The 18381-nt window shown below is 41.2% G+C and overlaps 1 protein-coding gene across 1 annotated transcript; it reads right to left on the bottom strand.

The window, feature by feature from the left end:
• Nucleotides 1-2078: 2078 nt before the first annotated feature.
• Nucleotides 2079-16324, bottom strand: LOC120040419 (NLR family CARD domain-containing protein 3-like). The gene is made up of 3 exons (XM_038985588.1): nucleotides 16257-16324; nucleotides 4075-4310; nucleotides 2079-3916 (listed from the first exon to the last, which is right to left on the bottom strand). The coding sequence occupies exons 1-3, from the start codon at nucleotides 16322-16324 to the stop codon at nucleotides 2079-2081; spliced, it is 2142 nt and encodes a 713-aa protein (XP_038841516.1).
• Between the last annotated feature and the right edge of the window lie 2057 nt (nucleotides 16325-18381).

The raw sequence follows: 18381 nt of genomic DNA, 5'->3' as shown, positions 1-18381 counted from the left end.
CCAATAACAGAGGCTACAACAAAACATGCTAACCTCTCACCATTACCAATAACAGAGACTACAACAAAACATGCTAACCTCTCACCATTACTAATAACAGAGGCTACAACAAAACATGCTAACCTCTCACCATTACCAATAACAGAGACTACAACAAAACATGCTAACCTCTCACCATTACCAATAACAGAGGCTACAACAAAACATGCTAACCTCTCACCATTACCAATAACAGAGGCTACAACAAAACATGCTAACCTCTCACCATTACCAATACCAGAGGCTACAACAAAACATGCTAACCTCTCACCATTACCAATAACAGAGGCTACAACAAAACATGCTAACCTCTCACCATTACCAATAACAGAGACTACAACAAAACATGCTAACCTCTCACCATTACCAATAACAGAGGCTACAACAAAACATACTAACCTCTCACCATTACCAATAACAGAGACTACAACAAAACATGCTAACCTCTCACCATTACCAATAACAGAGGCTACAACAAAACATGCTAACCTCTCACCATTACCAATAACAGAGACTACAACAAAACATGCTAACCTCTCACCATTACCAATAACAGAGGCTACAACAAAACATGCTAACATCTCACCATTAACCTCAAATAAAAGGTGACATTCTGTACTGTCACCTAATATGAAACATTCTATCTCAAATCCAAAATGCTGGAGCATAGCACCAAATGTAAAACTGTAATCTTCACTGTCCAAACACATATGGTGTGGACTATGTGTGTCTGGTAAACACATGTGGATCTGGTGAACAGTTATCACTTGTTGACCAACTACAGGAATACTGACCTCAGAGTCTCCAGTTTACAGTGGGGATTCCCCAGTCCAGCAGAGAGCAGCTTCACTCCTGAATCCTTCAGGTCATTGTTACTCAGATCCAGCTCTCTCAGGTGTGAGGGGTTTGACTCCAGAGCTGAGACCAGAGAAGCACAGCCTTCCTCTGTGACTAGACAGCCTGACAGCCTGCAAAGAGTCAAATCATATTAAAATCACACTGATATTCTTTGGTGGTGAAAATAGTGGCAGTATATTTATTCAACATTTTCAGATACATCAGTGTCCTGAAACCTGCCATATCTACTCATAAATTAATGAATGTATCATGATAAGAAATGACAAATTATTGAAATTTTGCTTGCAGATAGAAAAATGTATAGTAGAAATATTTGAGTAGACTGACCAGACCAGTTTAAAAAGCAGTATCAGTCAAAAGACAGACAGTGAGGTATCAGATGTAGATTGTAGTAAGTATACAGTCCACACCATATCTATAATGACAGTGAGGTATCAGATTTAGATTGTATTGAGTAAACAGTCCACTTCATATCTATTTTCGATGACACTATATATAACATATATATAACACTGACCTCAGAGTCTCCAGTTTACAGTGGGGATTCCCCAGTCCAGCAGAGAGCAGCTTCACTCCTGAATCCTTCAGGTCATTGTTACTCAGGTCCAGCTCTCTCAGGTGTGAGGGGTTTGAACTGAGAACTGAGGCCAACACTTTACAGGATGTGTCTGTGAGTTTACAGCCAGTGAGTCTGCAAACACAGAAGAAATACAATGACAGACAGGTTGTATTAAAATGTTACGCTTAGCTTTCCCTGATTACACTGTTACCCGTACACAAATAATGTGTATATCGTACATTCATGGTTCAATGCTATAACATTTCTGATCAGTTTGTATTATAGTTTAAGAGTTTTCAGCTGATAGAACGTTTATTCAGCCAATGAAAATACTGTTGTTCCTTCATACAGTAAAGTTTGGTCTGAGGGATAGTCACATGACTACTTACAGAGCCAGTCAGCCAATGAAAATACTGTTGTTCCTACATACAGTAAAGTTTGGTCTGAGGGATAGTCACATGACTACTTACAGAGCCAGTCAGCCAATGAAAATACTGTTGTTCCTACATACAGTAAAGTTTGGTCTGAGGGATAGTCACATGGGTACTTACAGAGCCAGTCAGCCAATGAAAATACTGCTATAACTACAATTTATTTTGGTGTGCGATATTTACATGAATACTTACAGAGCTTTCCTGCAGCCTCTCACAGCTGGGACCAGTCTCCTACGACCCTCCTCTGATGTCTTGTATTCCTTCAGGTTAAACACCTCCAGAACCTCCTCTGATATCTGCAGCATGTAGGCCAGCGCTGAGCAGTGAGCATGTGTGAGGTTTTTGGATCTGTTCTCTGACCTCAAGTACGCTTGGATTTCCTCCTGTACTGAATGGTCTTTCATCTCTATCAGACAGTGGAAGAGATTGATGCACCTCTCAGGGGAGATGTTCTTCCTCTGCATCACCTTAAGGGATCGGATTGTTTTCTGGACCCTCTCTGGACTGCTTTCTGTCTGTGTCACCAGACCTCGTAGGAGTTTCTGATTGGACTCCAGTGACATGCCATGAAGGAAGCGGACAAAAAGGTCCAGGTGTCCATTCTTACTCTCCAAGGCTTTATCCACGGTACTCTTCAGCAGCTCATGTAAGGTTAGCTCTTCAGACGCACCTCTAGACTTTCTCTTGAGGAAGGGCTTCAGTTCATCCATGTTCTTGGTTGTGTAACAGTGGTACATGTAGACAGCTGAGAGAAACTCCTGAATGCTCAGATGAACAAAGCAGTACACCTTGTCCTGGTACAGCCCACATTCCTCTTTAAAGAGCTGTGTGCACAATCCTGAGTACACTGAGGCTTCTTTGACATCAAGGCCAGCCTCTTTCAGGTCTTCTTCATAGAACATGAGATTACCCTTCTCCAGATTTTCAAACGCCAGCTTCCCCAGCTTCAGAAGAATTTCCTTATCTGACTCCATAAGCTCCCTATGATCAATCTCATCTCTTCCATGATACTTCTGGTTCTTCAGGCTGGTCTGAATGAGCAGGAAGTGTATGGACATCTCAGTCAGAGTCGTGGGCATCTCTCTCCTCTTGTCTGTACTCAACATGTGTTCAAGGACTATTGCAGAAATCCAACAGAACACTGGCATGTGGCACATGATGTGGAGGCTCCTTGATTTCTTTATGTGTGAGATGATTCTGCTGGCCAGGTCCTCATCACTGAATCTCTTCCTGAAGTACTCCTCCTTCTGTGGGTCATTGAACCCTCGTACCTCTGTCACCTGGTCAACACACTTAGGGGGGATCTGATTGGTTGCTGCTGGTCGGGAGGTTATCCATAGGAGAGCAGAGGGAAGCAGATTCCCCTTGATGAGGTTTGTCAGCAGAACATCAACAGATGATGTCTGGGTGACATCAGACACCTTTTCATTGTGCTGGAAATCCAATGGAAGTCTGCTTTCATCCAAACCATCAAAGATGAACATAGCTTTACAGGCAGTGAGTTTCTTTGCAATGCCTATGTCTAGTTCTGTGTGGAAGTCATTTAAAAGTCTGAGAAGACTGTACTGGCAATCTTTGATCAAGTTCAGCTCCCGGAAAGGAAGCACAAATATGATCTCCACATCTTGGTTTGCCTTCCCTTCAGCCCAGTCTAGGATGAACTTCTGCACAGAGACAGTTTTTCCGATGCCAGCGATGCCCTTCGTCAGCACAGTTCTGATGCTTCTCTCTTGGCCAGGTAAGGGTTTAAAGATGTCATTGCAGTGGATTGCTGTGTCATGTGAGGTTGGCGTCCTGGATGCTGTCTCTAGCTGCCACACCTCATGTTCATTGTTAACCCCTTCCCTCTCTCCTTCTGTGATGTAGAGCTCTGTGTAAATCCTGTTGAGGGGAGTTTGGTTCCCTGCTGTTTCGATGCCTTCTATCACACATTCATACCTCCTTCTCAGACTGTCTTTATGGTTTACTATAGCTCTCTGCAGGCTGTCTTTATGGTTTACTATAGCTCTCTGCAGGTTGTCATCCACTACAAGGGAAGAGGAAAAGGATGTGTATCAGACACATTCATTGGCAGGATGAAAAGTGGCCCTTCCACAACGACAGTAACTTATATTATCTCATATTGTAGTTAACACTTAATCATATTGAGGTATTGACTTAGCACACGTGTGCAAGTGTTCTTACGGTTTTCAGAGCCTCTTGCATCATTGGGTTCACTCAGGTGCTGTAGTAGAGGACGTGTCCTGGATCTCTTTCTACACTGAGGACAGTCATAGTCTCCTGAAGGAGCAGGTTTCTCCCAGTATCTGGTGATGCACTGTCTGCAGAACCTGTGTCCACAGGTGATAGAGACTGGATCCCTCAGAACCTGCTGACACACTGCACACCTGGACTGATCCTCTGGCAGAGTAGACCATCCACTACAGAGATAAAGGAGAGAGAGATACTGATCCTCTAACAGAGTAGACCATCCACTACAGAGATAAAGGAGAGAGAGAGATACTGATCCTCTGGCAGAGAAGACCATCCACTACAGAGATAAAGGAGAGAGAGAGATACTGATCCTCTGGCAGAGTAGACCATCCACTACAGAGATAAAGGAGAGAGAGATACTGATCCTCTAACAGAGTAGACCATCCACTACAGAGATAAAGGAGAGAGATATACTGATCCTCTAACAGAGTAGACCATCCACTACAGAGATAAAGGAGAGAGAGATACTGATCCTGTAACAGAGTAGACCATCCACTACAGAGATAAAGGAGAGAGATACTGATCCTCTAACAGAGTAGACCATCCACTACAGAGATAAAGGAGAGACTGATCCTCTAGCAGAGTAGACCATCCACTACAGAGATAAAGGAGAGAGAGATACTGATCCTCTAACAGAGTAGACCATCCACTACAGAGATAACGGAGAGAGGGAGAGACTGATCCTCTAACAGAGTAGACCATCCACTACAGAGATAACGGAGAGAGAGAGAGACTGATCCTCTAACAGAGTATACCATCCACTACAGAGAGAAAGGAGAGAGAGAGATACTGATCCTCTAACAGAGTAGACCATCCACTACAGAGATAAAGGAGAGAGAGATACTGATCCTCTAACAGAGTAGACCATCCACTACAGAGATAAAGGAGAGAGAGATACTGATCCTCTAACAGCGTAGACCATCCACTACAGAGATAAAGGAGAGAGAGATACTGATCCTCTAGCAGAGTAGACCATCCACTACAGAGATAACGGAGAGAGAGAGAGACTGATCCTCTAACAGAGTAGACCATCCACTACAGAGATAAAGGAGAGAGAGATACTGATCCTCTAACAGAGTAGACCATCCACTACAGAGATAAAGGAGAGAGAGATACTGATCCTCTAGCAGAGTAGACCATCCACTACAGAGATAAAGGAGAGATAGATACTGATCCTCTAACAGAGTAGACCATCCACTACAGAGATAAAGGAGAGAGAGATACTGATCCTCTAACAGAGTAGACCATCCACTACAGAGATAAAGGAGAGAGAGAGAGATACTGATCCTCTAACAGAGTAGACCATCCACTACAGAGATAAAGGAGAGAGAGAGATACTGATCCTCTAACAGAGTAGACCATCCACTACAGAGATAAAGGAGAGAGAGAGATACTGATCCTCTAGCAGAGTAGACCATCCACTACGGAGATAAAGGAGAGAGAGATACTGATCCTCTAGCAGAGTAGACCATCCACTACAGAGATAAAAGAGGGTGCAGTAATTCCTCTAATGAACTTAGTTCCAACAAACTACACATTACAAAACATTTCTATATGACATCTTGAAGATTCTTCTCTTCACTAGTAATATACATTCTGACTAGTGACGGGTCTTTGGTCAAAGGTAAATGATCCACCACCATTGGAATTGACAGGACGATCCATGGATAAGTCACTGTTCATAGACAGACAGCTGGGAAGAGTATACTCTGTTCATAGACAGCTGGGAACAGTATACTCTGTTCATAGACAGACAGCTGGGAACAGTATACTCTGTTCATAGACAGACAGCTGGGAACAGTATACTCTGTTCATAGACAGACAGCTGGGAACAGTATACTCTGTTCATAGACAGACAGCTGGGAACAGTATACTCTGTTCATAGACAGCTGGGAACAGTATACTCTGTTCATAGACAGACAGCTGGGAACAGTATACTCTGTTCATAGACAGCTGGGAACAGTATACTCTGTTCATAGACAGCTGGGAACAGTATACTCTGTTCATAGACAGCTGGGAACAGTATACTCTGTTCATACAGACAGCTGGGAACAGTATACTCTGTTCATAGACAGACAGCTGGGAACAGTATACTCTGTTCATAGACAGACAGCTGGGAACAGTATACTCTGTTCATAGACAGACAGCTGGGAACAGTATACTCTGTTCATAGACAGACAGCTGGGAACAGTATACTCTGTTCATAGACAGACAGCTGGGAACAGTATAATCTGTTCATAGACAGCTGGGAACAGTATACTCTGTTCATAGACAGACAGCTGGGAACAGTATACTCTGTTCATAGACAGACAGCTGGGAACAGTATACTCTGTTCATAGACAGCTGGGAACAGTATACTCTGTTCATAGACAGCTGGGAACAGTATACTCTGTTCATAGACAGACAGCTGGGAACAGTATACTCTGTTCATAGACAGCTGGGAACAGTATACTCTGTTCATAGACAGACAGCTGGGAACAGTATACTCTGTTCATAGACAGACAGCTGGGAACAGTATACTCTGTTCATAGACAGCTGGGAACAGTATACTCTGTTCATAGACAGCTGGGAACAGTATACTCTGTTCATAGACAGCTGGGAACAGTATACTCTGTTCATAGACAGACAGCTGGGAACAGTATACTCTGTTCATAGACAGACAGCTGGGAACAGTATACTCTGTTCATAGACAGACAGCTGGGAACAGTATACTCTGTTCATAGACAGACAGCTGGGAACAGTATACTCTGTTCATAGACAGACAGCTGGGAACAGTATACTCTGTTCATAGACAGACAGCTGGGAACAGTATACTCTGTTCATAGACAGCTGGGAACAGTATACTCTGTTCATAGACAGACAGCTGGGAACAGTATACTCTGTTCATAGACAGCTGGGAACAGTATACTCTGTTCATAGACAGCTGGGAACAGTATACTCTGTTCATAGACAGCTGGGAACAGTATACTCTGTTCATACAGACAGCTGGGAACAGTATACTCTGTTCATAGACAGACAGCTGGGAACAGTATACTCTGTTCATAGACAGACAGCTGGGAACAGTATACTCTGTTCATAGACAGACAGCTGGGAACAGTATACTCTGTTCATAGACAGACAGCTGGGAACAGTATACTCTGTTCATAGACAGACAGCTGGGAACAGTATAATCTGTTCATAGACAGCTGGGAACAGTATACTCTGTTCATAGACAGACAGCTGGGAACAGTATACTCTGTTCATAGACAGACAGCTGGGAACAGTATACTCTGTTCATAGACAGCTGGGAACAGTATACTCTGTTCATAGACAGCTGGGAACAGTATACTCTGTTCATAGACAGACAGCTGGGAACAGTATACTCTGTTCATAGACAGCTGGGAACAGTATACTCTGTTCATAGACAGACAGCTGGGAACAGTATACTCTGTTCATAGACAGACAGCTGGGAACAGTATACTCTGTTCATAGACAGCTGGGAACAGTATACTCTGTTCATAGACAGCTGGGAACAGTATACTCTGTTCATAGACAGCTGGGAACAGTATACTCTGTTCATAGACAGACAGCTGGGAACAGTATACTCTGTTCATAGACAGACAGCTGGGAACAGTATACTCTGTTCATAGACAGACAGCTGGGAACAGTATACTCTGTTCATAGACAGACAGCTGGGAACAGTATACTCTGTTCATAGACAGACAGCTGGGAACAGTATACTCTGTTCATAGACAGACAGCTGGGAACAGTATACTCTGTTCATAGACAGACAGCTGGGAACAGTATACTCTGTTTATAGACAGACAGCTGGGAACAGTATACTCTGTTTATAGACAGACAGCTGGGAACAGTATACTCTGTTCATAGACAGACAGCTGGGAACAGTATACTCTGTTCATAGACAGACAGATGGGAACAGTATACTCTGTTCATAGACAGACAGATGGGAACAGTATACTCTGTTCATAGACAGACAGCTGGGAACAGTATACTCTGTTCATAGACAGACAGCTGGGAACAGTATACTCTGTTCATAGACAGACAGCTGGGAACAGTATACTCTGTTCATAGACAGCTGGGAACAGTATACTCTGTTCATAGACAGACAGCTAGGAACAGTATACTCTGTTCATACAGACAGCTGGGAACAGTATACTCTGTTCATAGACAGCTGGGAACAGTATACTCTGTTCATAGACCGCTGGGAACAGTATACTCTGTTCATAGACAGACAGCTGGGAACAGTATACTCTGTTCATAGACCGCTGGGAACAGTATACTCTGTTCATAGACCGCTGGGAACAGTATACTCTGTTTATAGACAGACAGCTGGGAACAGTATACTCTGTTCATAGACCGCTGGGAACAGTATACTCTGTTTATAGACAGACAGCTGGGAACAGTATACTCTGTTCATAGACAGCTGGGAACAGTATACTCTGTTCATAGACAGACAGCTGGGAACAGTATACTCTGTTCATAGACAGCTGGGAACAGTATACTCTGTTCATAGACAGACAGCTGGGAACAGTATACTCTGTTCATAGACAGACAGATGGGAACAGTATACTCTGTTCATAGACAGACAGATGGGAACAGTATACTCTGTTCATAGACAGACAGCTGGGAACAGTATACTCTGTTCATAGACAGACAGCTGGGAACAGTATACTCTGTTCATAGACAGACAGCTGGGAACAGTATACTCTGTTCATAGACAGCTGGGAACAGTATACTCTGTTCATAGACAGACAGCTGGGAACAGTATACTCTGTTCATAGACAGACAGCTGGGAACAGTATACTCTGTTCATAGACAGACAGCTGGGAACAGTATACTCTGTTCATAGACAGACAGCTGGGAACAGTATACTCTGTTCATAGACAGACAGCTGGGAACAGTATAATCTGTTCATAGACAGCTGGGAACAGTATACTCTGTTCATAGACAGACAGCTGGGAACAGTATACTCTGTTCATAGACAGACAGCTGGGAACAGTATACTCTGTTCATAGACAGCTGGGAACAGTATACTCTGTTCATAGACAGCTGGGAACAGTATACTCTGTTCATAGACAGACAGCTGGGAACAGTATACTCTGTTCATAGACAGCTGGGAACAGTATACTCTGTTCATAGACAGACAGCTGGGAACAGTATACTCTGTTCATAGACAGACAGCTGGGAACAGTATACTCTGTTCATAGACAGCTGGGAACAGTATACTCTGTTCATAGACAGCTGGGAACAGTATACTCTGTTCATAGACAGCTGGGAACAGTATACTCTGTTCATAGACAGACAGCTGGGAACAGTATACTCTGTTCATAGACAGACAGCTGGGAACAGTATACTCTGTTCATAGACAGACAGCTGGGAACAGTATACTCTGTTCATAGACAGACAGCTGGGAACAGTATACTCTGTTCATAGACAGACAGCTGGGAACAGTATACTCTGTTCATAGACAGACAGCTGGGAACAGTATACTCTGTTCATAGACAGACAGCTGGGAACAGTATACTCTGTTTATAGACAGATGGGAACAGTATACTCTGTTCATAGACAGACAGCTGGGAACAGTATACTCTGTTCATAGACAGACAGCTGGGAACAGTATACTCTGTTCATAGACAGACAGATGGGAACAGTATACTCTGTTCATAGACAGACAGATGGGAACAGTATACTCTGTTCATAGACAGACAGCTGGGAACAGTATACTCTGTTCATAGACAGACAGCTGGGAACAGTATACTCTGTTCATAGACAGACAGCTGGGAACAGTATACTCTGTTCATAGACAGCTGGGAACAGTATACTCTGTTCATAGACAGACAGCTAGGAACAGTATACTCTGTTCATACAGACAGCTGGGAACAGTATACTCTGTTCATAGACAGCTGGGAACAGTATACTCTGTTCATAGACCGCTGGGAACAGTATACTCTGTTCATAGACAGACAGCTGGGAACAGTATACTCTGTTCATAGACCGCTGGGAACAGTATACTCTGTTCATAGACCGCTGGGAACAGTATACTCTGTTTATAGACAGACAGCTGGGAACAGTATACTCTGTTCATAGACCGCTGGGAACAGTATACTCTGTTTATAGACAGACAGCTGGGAACAGTATACTCTGTTCATAGACCGCTGGGAACAGTATACTCTGTTCATAGACAGACAGCTGGGAACAGTATACTCTGTTCATAGACAGCTGGGAACAGTATACTCTGTTCATAGACAGACAGCTGGGAACAGTATACTCTGTTCATAGACAGCTGAGAACAGTATACTCTCTTCATAGACAGACAGCTGGGAACAGTATACTCTGTTCATAGACAGCTGGGAACAGTATACTCTCTTCATAGACAGCTGGGAACAGTATACTCTGTTCATAGACAGACAGCTGGGAACAGTATACTCTGTTCATAGACCGCTGGGAACAGTATACTCTGTTTATAGACAGACAGCTGGGAACAGTATACTCTGTTCATAGACCGCTGGGAACAGTATACTCTGTTCATAGACAGACAGCTGGGAACAGTATACTCTGTTCATAGACAGCTGGGAACAGTATACTCTGTTCATAGACAGACAGCTGGGAACAGTATACTCTGTTCATAGACAGCTGGGAACAGTATACTCTGTTCATAGACAGCTGGGAACAGTATACTCTGTTCATAGACAGACAGCTGGGAACAGTATACTCTGTTCATAGACCGCTGGGAACAGTATACTCTGTTCATAGACAGACAGCAGGGAACAGTATACTCTGTTCATAGACAGACAGCAGGGAACAGTATACTCTGTTTATAGTCAGACAGCTGGGGACAGTATACTCTGTTCATAGACCGCTGGGAACAGTATACTCTGTTCATAGACAGCTGGGAACAGTATACTCTGTTCATAGACCGCTGGGAACAGTATACTCTGTTCATAGACAGACAGCTGGGAACAGTATAATCTGTTCATAGACAGACAGCTGGGAACAGTATACTCTGTTCATAGACAGACAGCAGGGAACAGTATACTCTGTTCATAGACAGACAGATGGGAACAGTATACTCTGTTCATAAACAGACAGCTGGGAACAGTATACTCTGTTCATAAGCAGACAGCTGGGAACAGTATACTCTGTTCATAGTCAGACAGCTGGGAACAGTATACTCTGTTCATAGACAGACAGCTGGGAACAGAATACTCTGTTCATGACAGACAGCTGGGAACAGTATACTCTGTTCGTAGACAGACAGACAGCTGGGAACAGTATACTCTGTTCATAGACAGCTGGGAACAGTATACTCTGTTCATTCAGACAGCTGGGAACAGTATACTCTGTTCATAGACAGACAGCTGGGAACAGTATACTTTGTTCATAGACAGACAGCTGGGAACAGTATACTTTGTTCATAGACAGACAGCTGTGAACAGTATACTTTGTTCATAGACAGACAGATGGGAACAGTATACTCTGTTCATAAGCAGACAGCTGGGAACAGTATACTCTGTTCATTCAGAAAGCTGGGAACAGTATACTCTGTTCATACAGACAGCTGGGAACAGTATACTCTGTTCATACAGACAGCTGGGAACAGTATACTCTGTTCATACAGACAGCTGGGAACAGTATACTCTGTTCATACAGACAGATGGGAACAGTATACTCTGTTCATACAGACAGCTGGGAACAGTATACTCTGTTCATACAGACAGCTGGGAACAGTATACTCTGTTCATAGACAGACAGCTGGGAACAGTATACTCTGTTCATAGACAGACAGCTGGGAACAGTATACTCTGTTCATAGACAGACAGCTGGGAACAGTATACTCTGTTCATTCAGAAAGCTGGGAACAGTATACTCTGTTCATTCAGACAGCTGGGAACAGTATACTCTGTTCATAGACAGACAGCTGGGAACAGTATACTCTGTTCATAGACAGACAGCTGGGAACAGTATACTCTGTTCATAGACAGACAGCTGGGAACAGTATACTCTGTTCATAGACAGACAGACAGCTGGGAACAGTATACTCTGTTCAATCAGACAGCTGGTAACAGTATACTCAGTTCATAGACAGACAGACAGCTGGGAACAGTATACTCTGTTCATAGACAGACAGACAGCTGGGAACAGTATACTATGTTCATAGACAGACAGACAGCTGGGAACAGTATACTCTGTTCATAGACAGACAGACAGCTGGGAATAGTGTACTCTGTTCATAGACAGACAGACAGCTGGGAACAGTATACTCTGTTAATAGACAGCTGGGAACAGTATACTCTGGTCATAGACAGACAGCTGGGAACAGTATACTCTGTTCAGAGACAGACAGCTGGGAACAGTATACTCTGTTCATAGACAGACAGATGGGAACAGTATACTCTGTTCATAGACAGACAGCTGAGAACAGTATACTCTGTTCATAGACAGACAGCTGGGAACAGTATACTTTGTTCATAGACAGACAGCTGGGAATAGTGTACTCTGTTCATAGACAGACAGATGGGAACAGTATACTCTGTTCATAGACAGACAGCTGAGAACAGTATACTCTGTTCATAGACAGACAGCTGGGAACAGTATACTTTGTTCATAGACAGACAGCTGGGAATAGTGTACTCTGTTCATAGACAGACAGACAGCTGGGAACAGTATACTCTGTTCATAGACAGCTGGGAACAGTATACTCTGTTCATAGACAGATGGGAACAGTATACTCTGTTCATAGACAGATGGGAACAGTATACTCTGTTCATAGACAGACAGAGGGGAACAGTCTACTCTGTTCATAAACAGATGGGAACAGTATACTCTGTTCATAGACAGATGGGAACAGTATACTCTGTTCATAGACAGCTGGGAACAGTATACTCTGTTCATAGACAGACAGCTGGGAACAGTATACTCTGTTCATAGACAGACAGACAGCTGGGAATAGTGTACTTTGTTCATAGACAGACAGACAGCTGGGAACAGTATACTATGTTCATAGACAGACAGCTGGGAACAGTATAATCTGTTCATAGACAGACAGACAGCTGGGAATAGTGTACTCTGTTCATAGACAGACAGACAGCTGGGAACAGTATACTCTGTTCATTCAGACTTTTGGGAACAGTATACTCAGTTCATAGACAGACAGACAGCTGGGAACAGTATACTCTGTTCATAGACAGACAGACAGCTGGGAATAGTGTACTTTGTTCATAGACAGACAGACAGCTGGGAACAGTATACTCTGTTCATAGACAGACAGCTGGGAACAGTATACTCTGTTCATAGACAGACAGATGGGAACAGTATACTCTGTTCATAGACAGACAGCTGGGAACAGTATACTCTGTTCATAGACAGACAGCTGGGAACAGTATACTCTGTTCATAGACAGACAGATGGGAACAGTATACTCTGTTCATAGACAGCTGGGAACAGTATACTCTGTTCATAGACAGACAGCTGGGAACAGTATACTCTGTTCATAGACAGACAGCTGGGAACAGTATACTCTGTTCATAGACAGACAGACAGCTGGGAATAGTGTACTTTGTTCATAGACAGACAGACAGCTGGGAACAGTATACTCTGTTCATAGACAGACAGCTGGGAACAGTATACTCTGTTCATAGACAGACAGCTGGGAACAGTATACTCTGTTTATAAAGACAGCTGGGAACAGTATACTCTGTTCATAGACAGACAGCTGGGAACAGTATACTCTGTTCATAGACAGACAGCTGGGAACAGTATACTCTGTTTATAAAGACAGCTGGGAACAGTATACTCTGTTCATAGACAGACAGACAGCTGGGAACAGTATACTCTGTTCATAGACAGACAGCTGGGAACAGTATACTCTGTTCATAGACAGACAGACAGCTGGGAACAGTATACTCTGTTCATAGACAGCTGGGAACAGTATACTCTGTTCATAGACAGACAGCTGGGAACAGTATACTCTGTTCATAGACAGACAGATGGGAACAGTATACTCTGTTCATAGACAGACAGCTGGGAACAGTATACTCTGTTCATAGACAGGCAGCTGGGAACAGTATACTCTGTTCATAGACAGACAGCTGGGAACAGTATACTCTGTTCATAGACAGACAGCTGGGAACAGTATACTCTGTTCATAGATAGACAGCTGGGAACAGTATACTCTGTTCATAGACAGACAGCTGGGAACAGTATACTCTGTTCATAGACAGCTGGGAACAGTATACTCTGTTCATAGACAGCTGGGAACAGTATACTCTGTTCATAGACAGACAGCTGGGAACAGTACACTCTGTTCATAGACAGACAGCTGGGAACAGTATACTCTGTTCATATTTATTTTAATTCTGTAATTGCTGTAATTACTTTTATTGTGTAATAGCAGTAATTATTTTTATTGTGTAATAGCAGTAATCACTTTTATTGTGTAATTGCTGTAATTACTTTTATTGTGTAATTGCTGTAATTTTTTTTATTGTGTAATTGCTGTAATTACTTTTATTGTGTAATAGCAGTAATTACTTTTATTGTGTAATTGCAGTAATTACATTTATTGTGTAATTGCTGTAATTACTTTTATTGTGTAATAGCAGTAATTACTTTTATTGTGTAATAGCAGTAATTACTTTTATTGTGTAATAGCTGTAATTACTTTTATTGTGTAATAGCAGTAATTACTTTTATTGTGTAATTGCTGTAATTACTTTTATTGTGTAATAGCTGTAATTACTTTTATTGTGTAATAGCTGTAATTACTTTTATTGTGTAATAGCAGTAATTACTTTTATTGTGTAATTGCTGTAATTACTTTTATTGTGTAATAGCAGTAATTACTTTTATTGTGTAATAGCTGTAATTACTCTTATTGTGTAATAACAGTAATTACTTTTATTGTGTAATAGCAGTAATTACTTTTATTGTGTAATAGCAGTAATTACTTTTATTGTGTAATAGCTGTAATTACTTTTATTGTGTAATAGCAGTAATTACTTTTATTGTGTAATTGCTGTAATTACTTTTATTGTGTAATAGCTGTAATTACTTTTATTGTGTAATAGCAGTAATTACTTTTGTTGTGTAATTGCAGTAATTACTTTTATTGTGTAATAGCAGTAATTACTTTTATTGTGTAATTTCTGGAATTACTTGTATTGTGTAATAGCAGTAATTACTTTTATTGTGTAATAGCAGTAATTACTTTTATTGTGTAATAGCTGTAATTACTTTTATTGTGTAATAGCTGTAATTACTTTTATTGTGTAATTGCTGTAATTATTTTTATTGTGTAATAGCTGTAATTACTTTTATTGTGTATTAGCAGTAATTACTTTTTTTGTGTAATAGCAGTAATTACTTTTTTTGTGTAATAGCAGTAATTACTTTTATTGTGTAATAGCTGTAATTACTTTTATTGTGTATTAGCAGTAATTACTTTTATTGTGTAATAGCAGTATTTACTTTTATTGTGTAATAGCAGTATTTACTTTTATTGTGCAATAGCAGTATTTACTTTTATTGTGTAATTGTGTAATTCAGCAGGAGACGACTGTTTGACCCAATGACGTGTTTCTGCCAATGAGCTTCAAATCAAAAGAAATTGTATTTCCCACATGCGCCAAATACAACAGGTGTACACCTTACCGTGAAATTCTTACGAGCCCTTTCCCAACAATGCAGTTAAAAAGTAAGATTTTTTTTTTTTATCTAATTAAAAAAAGGAAATAGTAACACAATATAATAACTATAAGGAGTAAAAGTGACTAGGCAATCAGGATAGAGATAATCTCCTCATCCAGGGAGTGCACACACACTTTCACACACACACACACACACACACACACACACACACACACACACACACACACACACACACACACACACACACACACACACACACACACACACACACACACACACACACACACACACACACACGGAGCGAGGGATTGTTGTGTTTGTTTAATATTGTTTTAGGACTATACAAATTAAAAAATTGATTAGCCTATGGATTATGAAAACAACACAAATAAATGGGAAAATGGGAGAGAAATGACTAGAGACAGTGTTGTTTAACTCACTGACCATGACCCATGAGTTCTTCTTACCTTTGTTCAGTAGAAAAGTCTCCCTCTCTAAAGTCTAAAGGTTGATCCATAGACTTGTCACTCTTCATGGACACACAGCTGGGTACAGGGGAGGCTGGTCTCTTCCGCTTGATTGGGCTTCAACACAACAGAGACAAACATTACATCTCTCATCTACTCTGAGCTCAGATGGGAAACATAAGAAGAGATACATTCCAAAACGCTATAAATCAAATCAAATCATATTGGTCTCATACACATGGTAAGCAGATGTTAATGTGAGTGTAGCGAAATGCTTGTGCTTCTAGTTCCGACCGTGCAGGAATATCTAACAAGTAACCTAACAAATTCTCAACTACTACCTTATACACCCAAAAGTGTAAGGGATAAATAAGAATATGTACATATAAATATATATATTTATATATATATGGATAAGCGATGGCCGAACGGCATAGGCAAGATGCAGTAGATGGTATAGAATACAGTATATACAGTGGGGCAAAAAAGTATTTAGTCAGCCACCAATTGTGCAAGTTCTCCCACTTAAAAAGATGAGAGAGGCCTGTAATTTTCATCATATGTACACTTCAACTATGACAGACAAAATGAGAAAAAAAATCCAGAAAATCACATTGTAGGATTTTTTATGAATTTATTTGCAAATTATGGTGGAAAATAAGTATTAATTAATTAATTAATTAGTAGTAACGAAAACAAAACAGTTGGGGTTTTAGGAGGGGTTCTGAAAGACACTCATGGGGCCGTCCACTAGTGATGGGAAACCGAGGCTTTCTGAACACTTTGGGTCTCACACCAAATTGTGCCAAAAATGCCATTGATAGATTTGAGTACTAATAAACCACATTTAGTTAGTTTTGCAACACGTGGTTCGAAACAGAATGAGATCAAACGAAGCTTCGGACGTCATTGATCACGTGGTAATGTTACTTAGAAACTATCCATGGCTGCGTTTCAAACACAACTTTTTAGGGATAGGGGGCAGCATTTTCACTTTGGATGAATAGCGTTCCCATAGTGAACTGCCTCCTACTTTTTCCCAGATGCTAATATAGGCATATTATTATATTTTACTATTGGATAGAAAAATCTCTGAAGTTTCTAAAACTGTTTGAATTATGTCTGTGAGTATAACAGCACTCATATGGCAGGCAAACTTCCAAACAGGAAGTGGAAACTCATCGCCTATACACGTCCCAGTAAGATATGGATCTGTTTGCAATTCCTACGCCTTCCACTAGATGTCAACAGTCTGTAGAACGTTAAATGAAGCCTCTAGTGTGATGTGGGGCCAGATGGCAGCTATTTGAGTCAGTGGTCTGGCAGAATGCCAGTTCCTGGTCATGCGCATTCCTCATGATATCGCCTTGCGTTCCATTACTTATACAGACATGAAGGAATGCTCCGGTTGGAACGTTATTGGATATATATGATAACAACATCCTGAAGATTGATTCTCTACTTAGTTTGACCAGTTTATTCGACCTGGAATATAACTTTTTGAAGTTTTCGTCCGAGTTCGCCTGGACCGGCGCCAGCGTTTGGACACGTGAACTAAACGTGCTAGCAAAAGTAGCTACTTGGACATAAATATTTGACCTTATCGAACAAAACAACAATTTATTGTGGAACTAGGATTCCTGGGAGTGCATTCTGATGAAGATCATCAAAGGCAAAGGGAATATTTATGATGTAATTTTGTATTTCTGTTGATTCCCACATGGCGGAGAAATGTGTATTTCTGAGCGCCTTCTCAGATTATTGCATGGTGTGCTTTTTCCGTAAAGTTTTTTTGAAACTCTCTATCTTTCATCAAAGTTTATGATGAGTATTTCCCATTATTTGGTGTGGCTCTGCAATTTCTCAGGATATTTTGGAGGCATTTCTGAACATGGCGCCAATGTAAACTGAGATTTTTGGATATAAATATGCACATTATCAACAAAACATACATGTATTGTGTAACATGATGTCCTATGAGTGTCATCTGATGAAGATCATCAAAGGTTAGTGATTCATTTTACCTCTATTTCTGCTTTTTGTGACTCTATCTTTGGCTGGGAAAAATGGCTGTGTGTTTTTTGGACTTGGATATATGTTGTGTTTTCGCTGTAAAACATTTATT

Source organism: Salvelinus namaycush, unplaced genomic scaffold (assembly GCF_016432855.1).
Source record: "Salvelinus namaycush isolate Seneca unplaced genomic scaffold, SaNama_1.0 Scaffold350, whole genome shotgun sequence".
Classification (NCBI taxonomy): Eukaryota; Metazoa; Chordata; class Actinopteri; order Salmoniformes; family Salmonidae; genus Salvelinus; species Salvelinus namaycush.
This window is presented reverse-complemented; position numbering and strand designations above follow the sequence as displayed.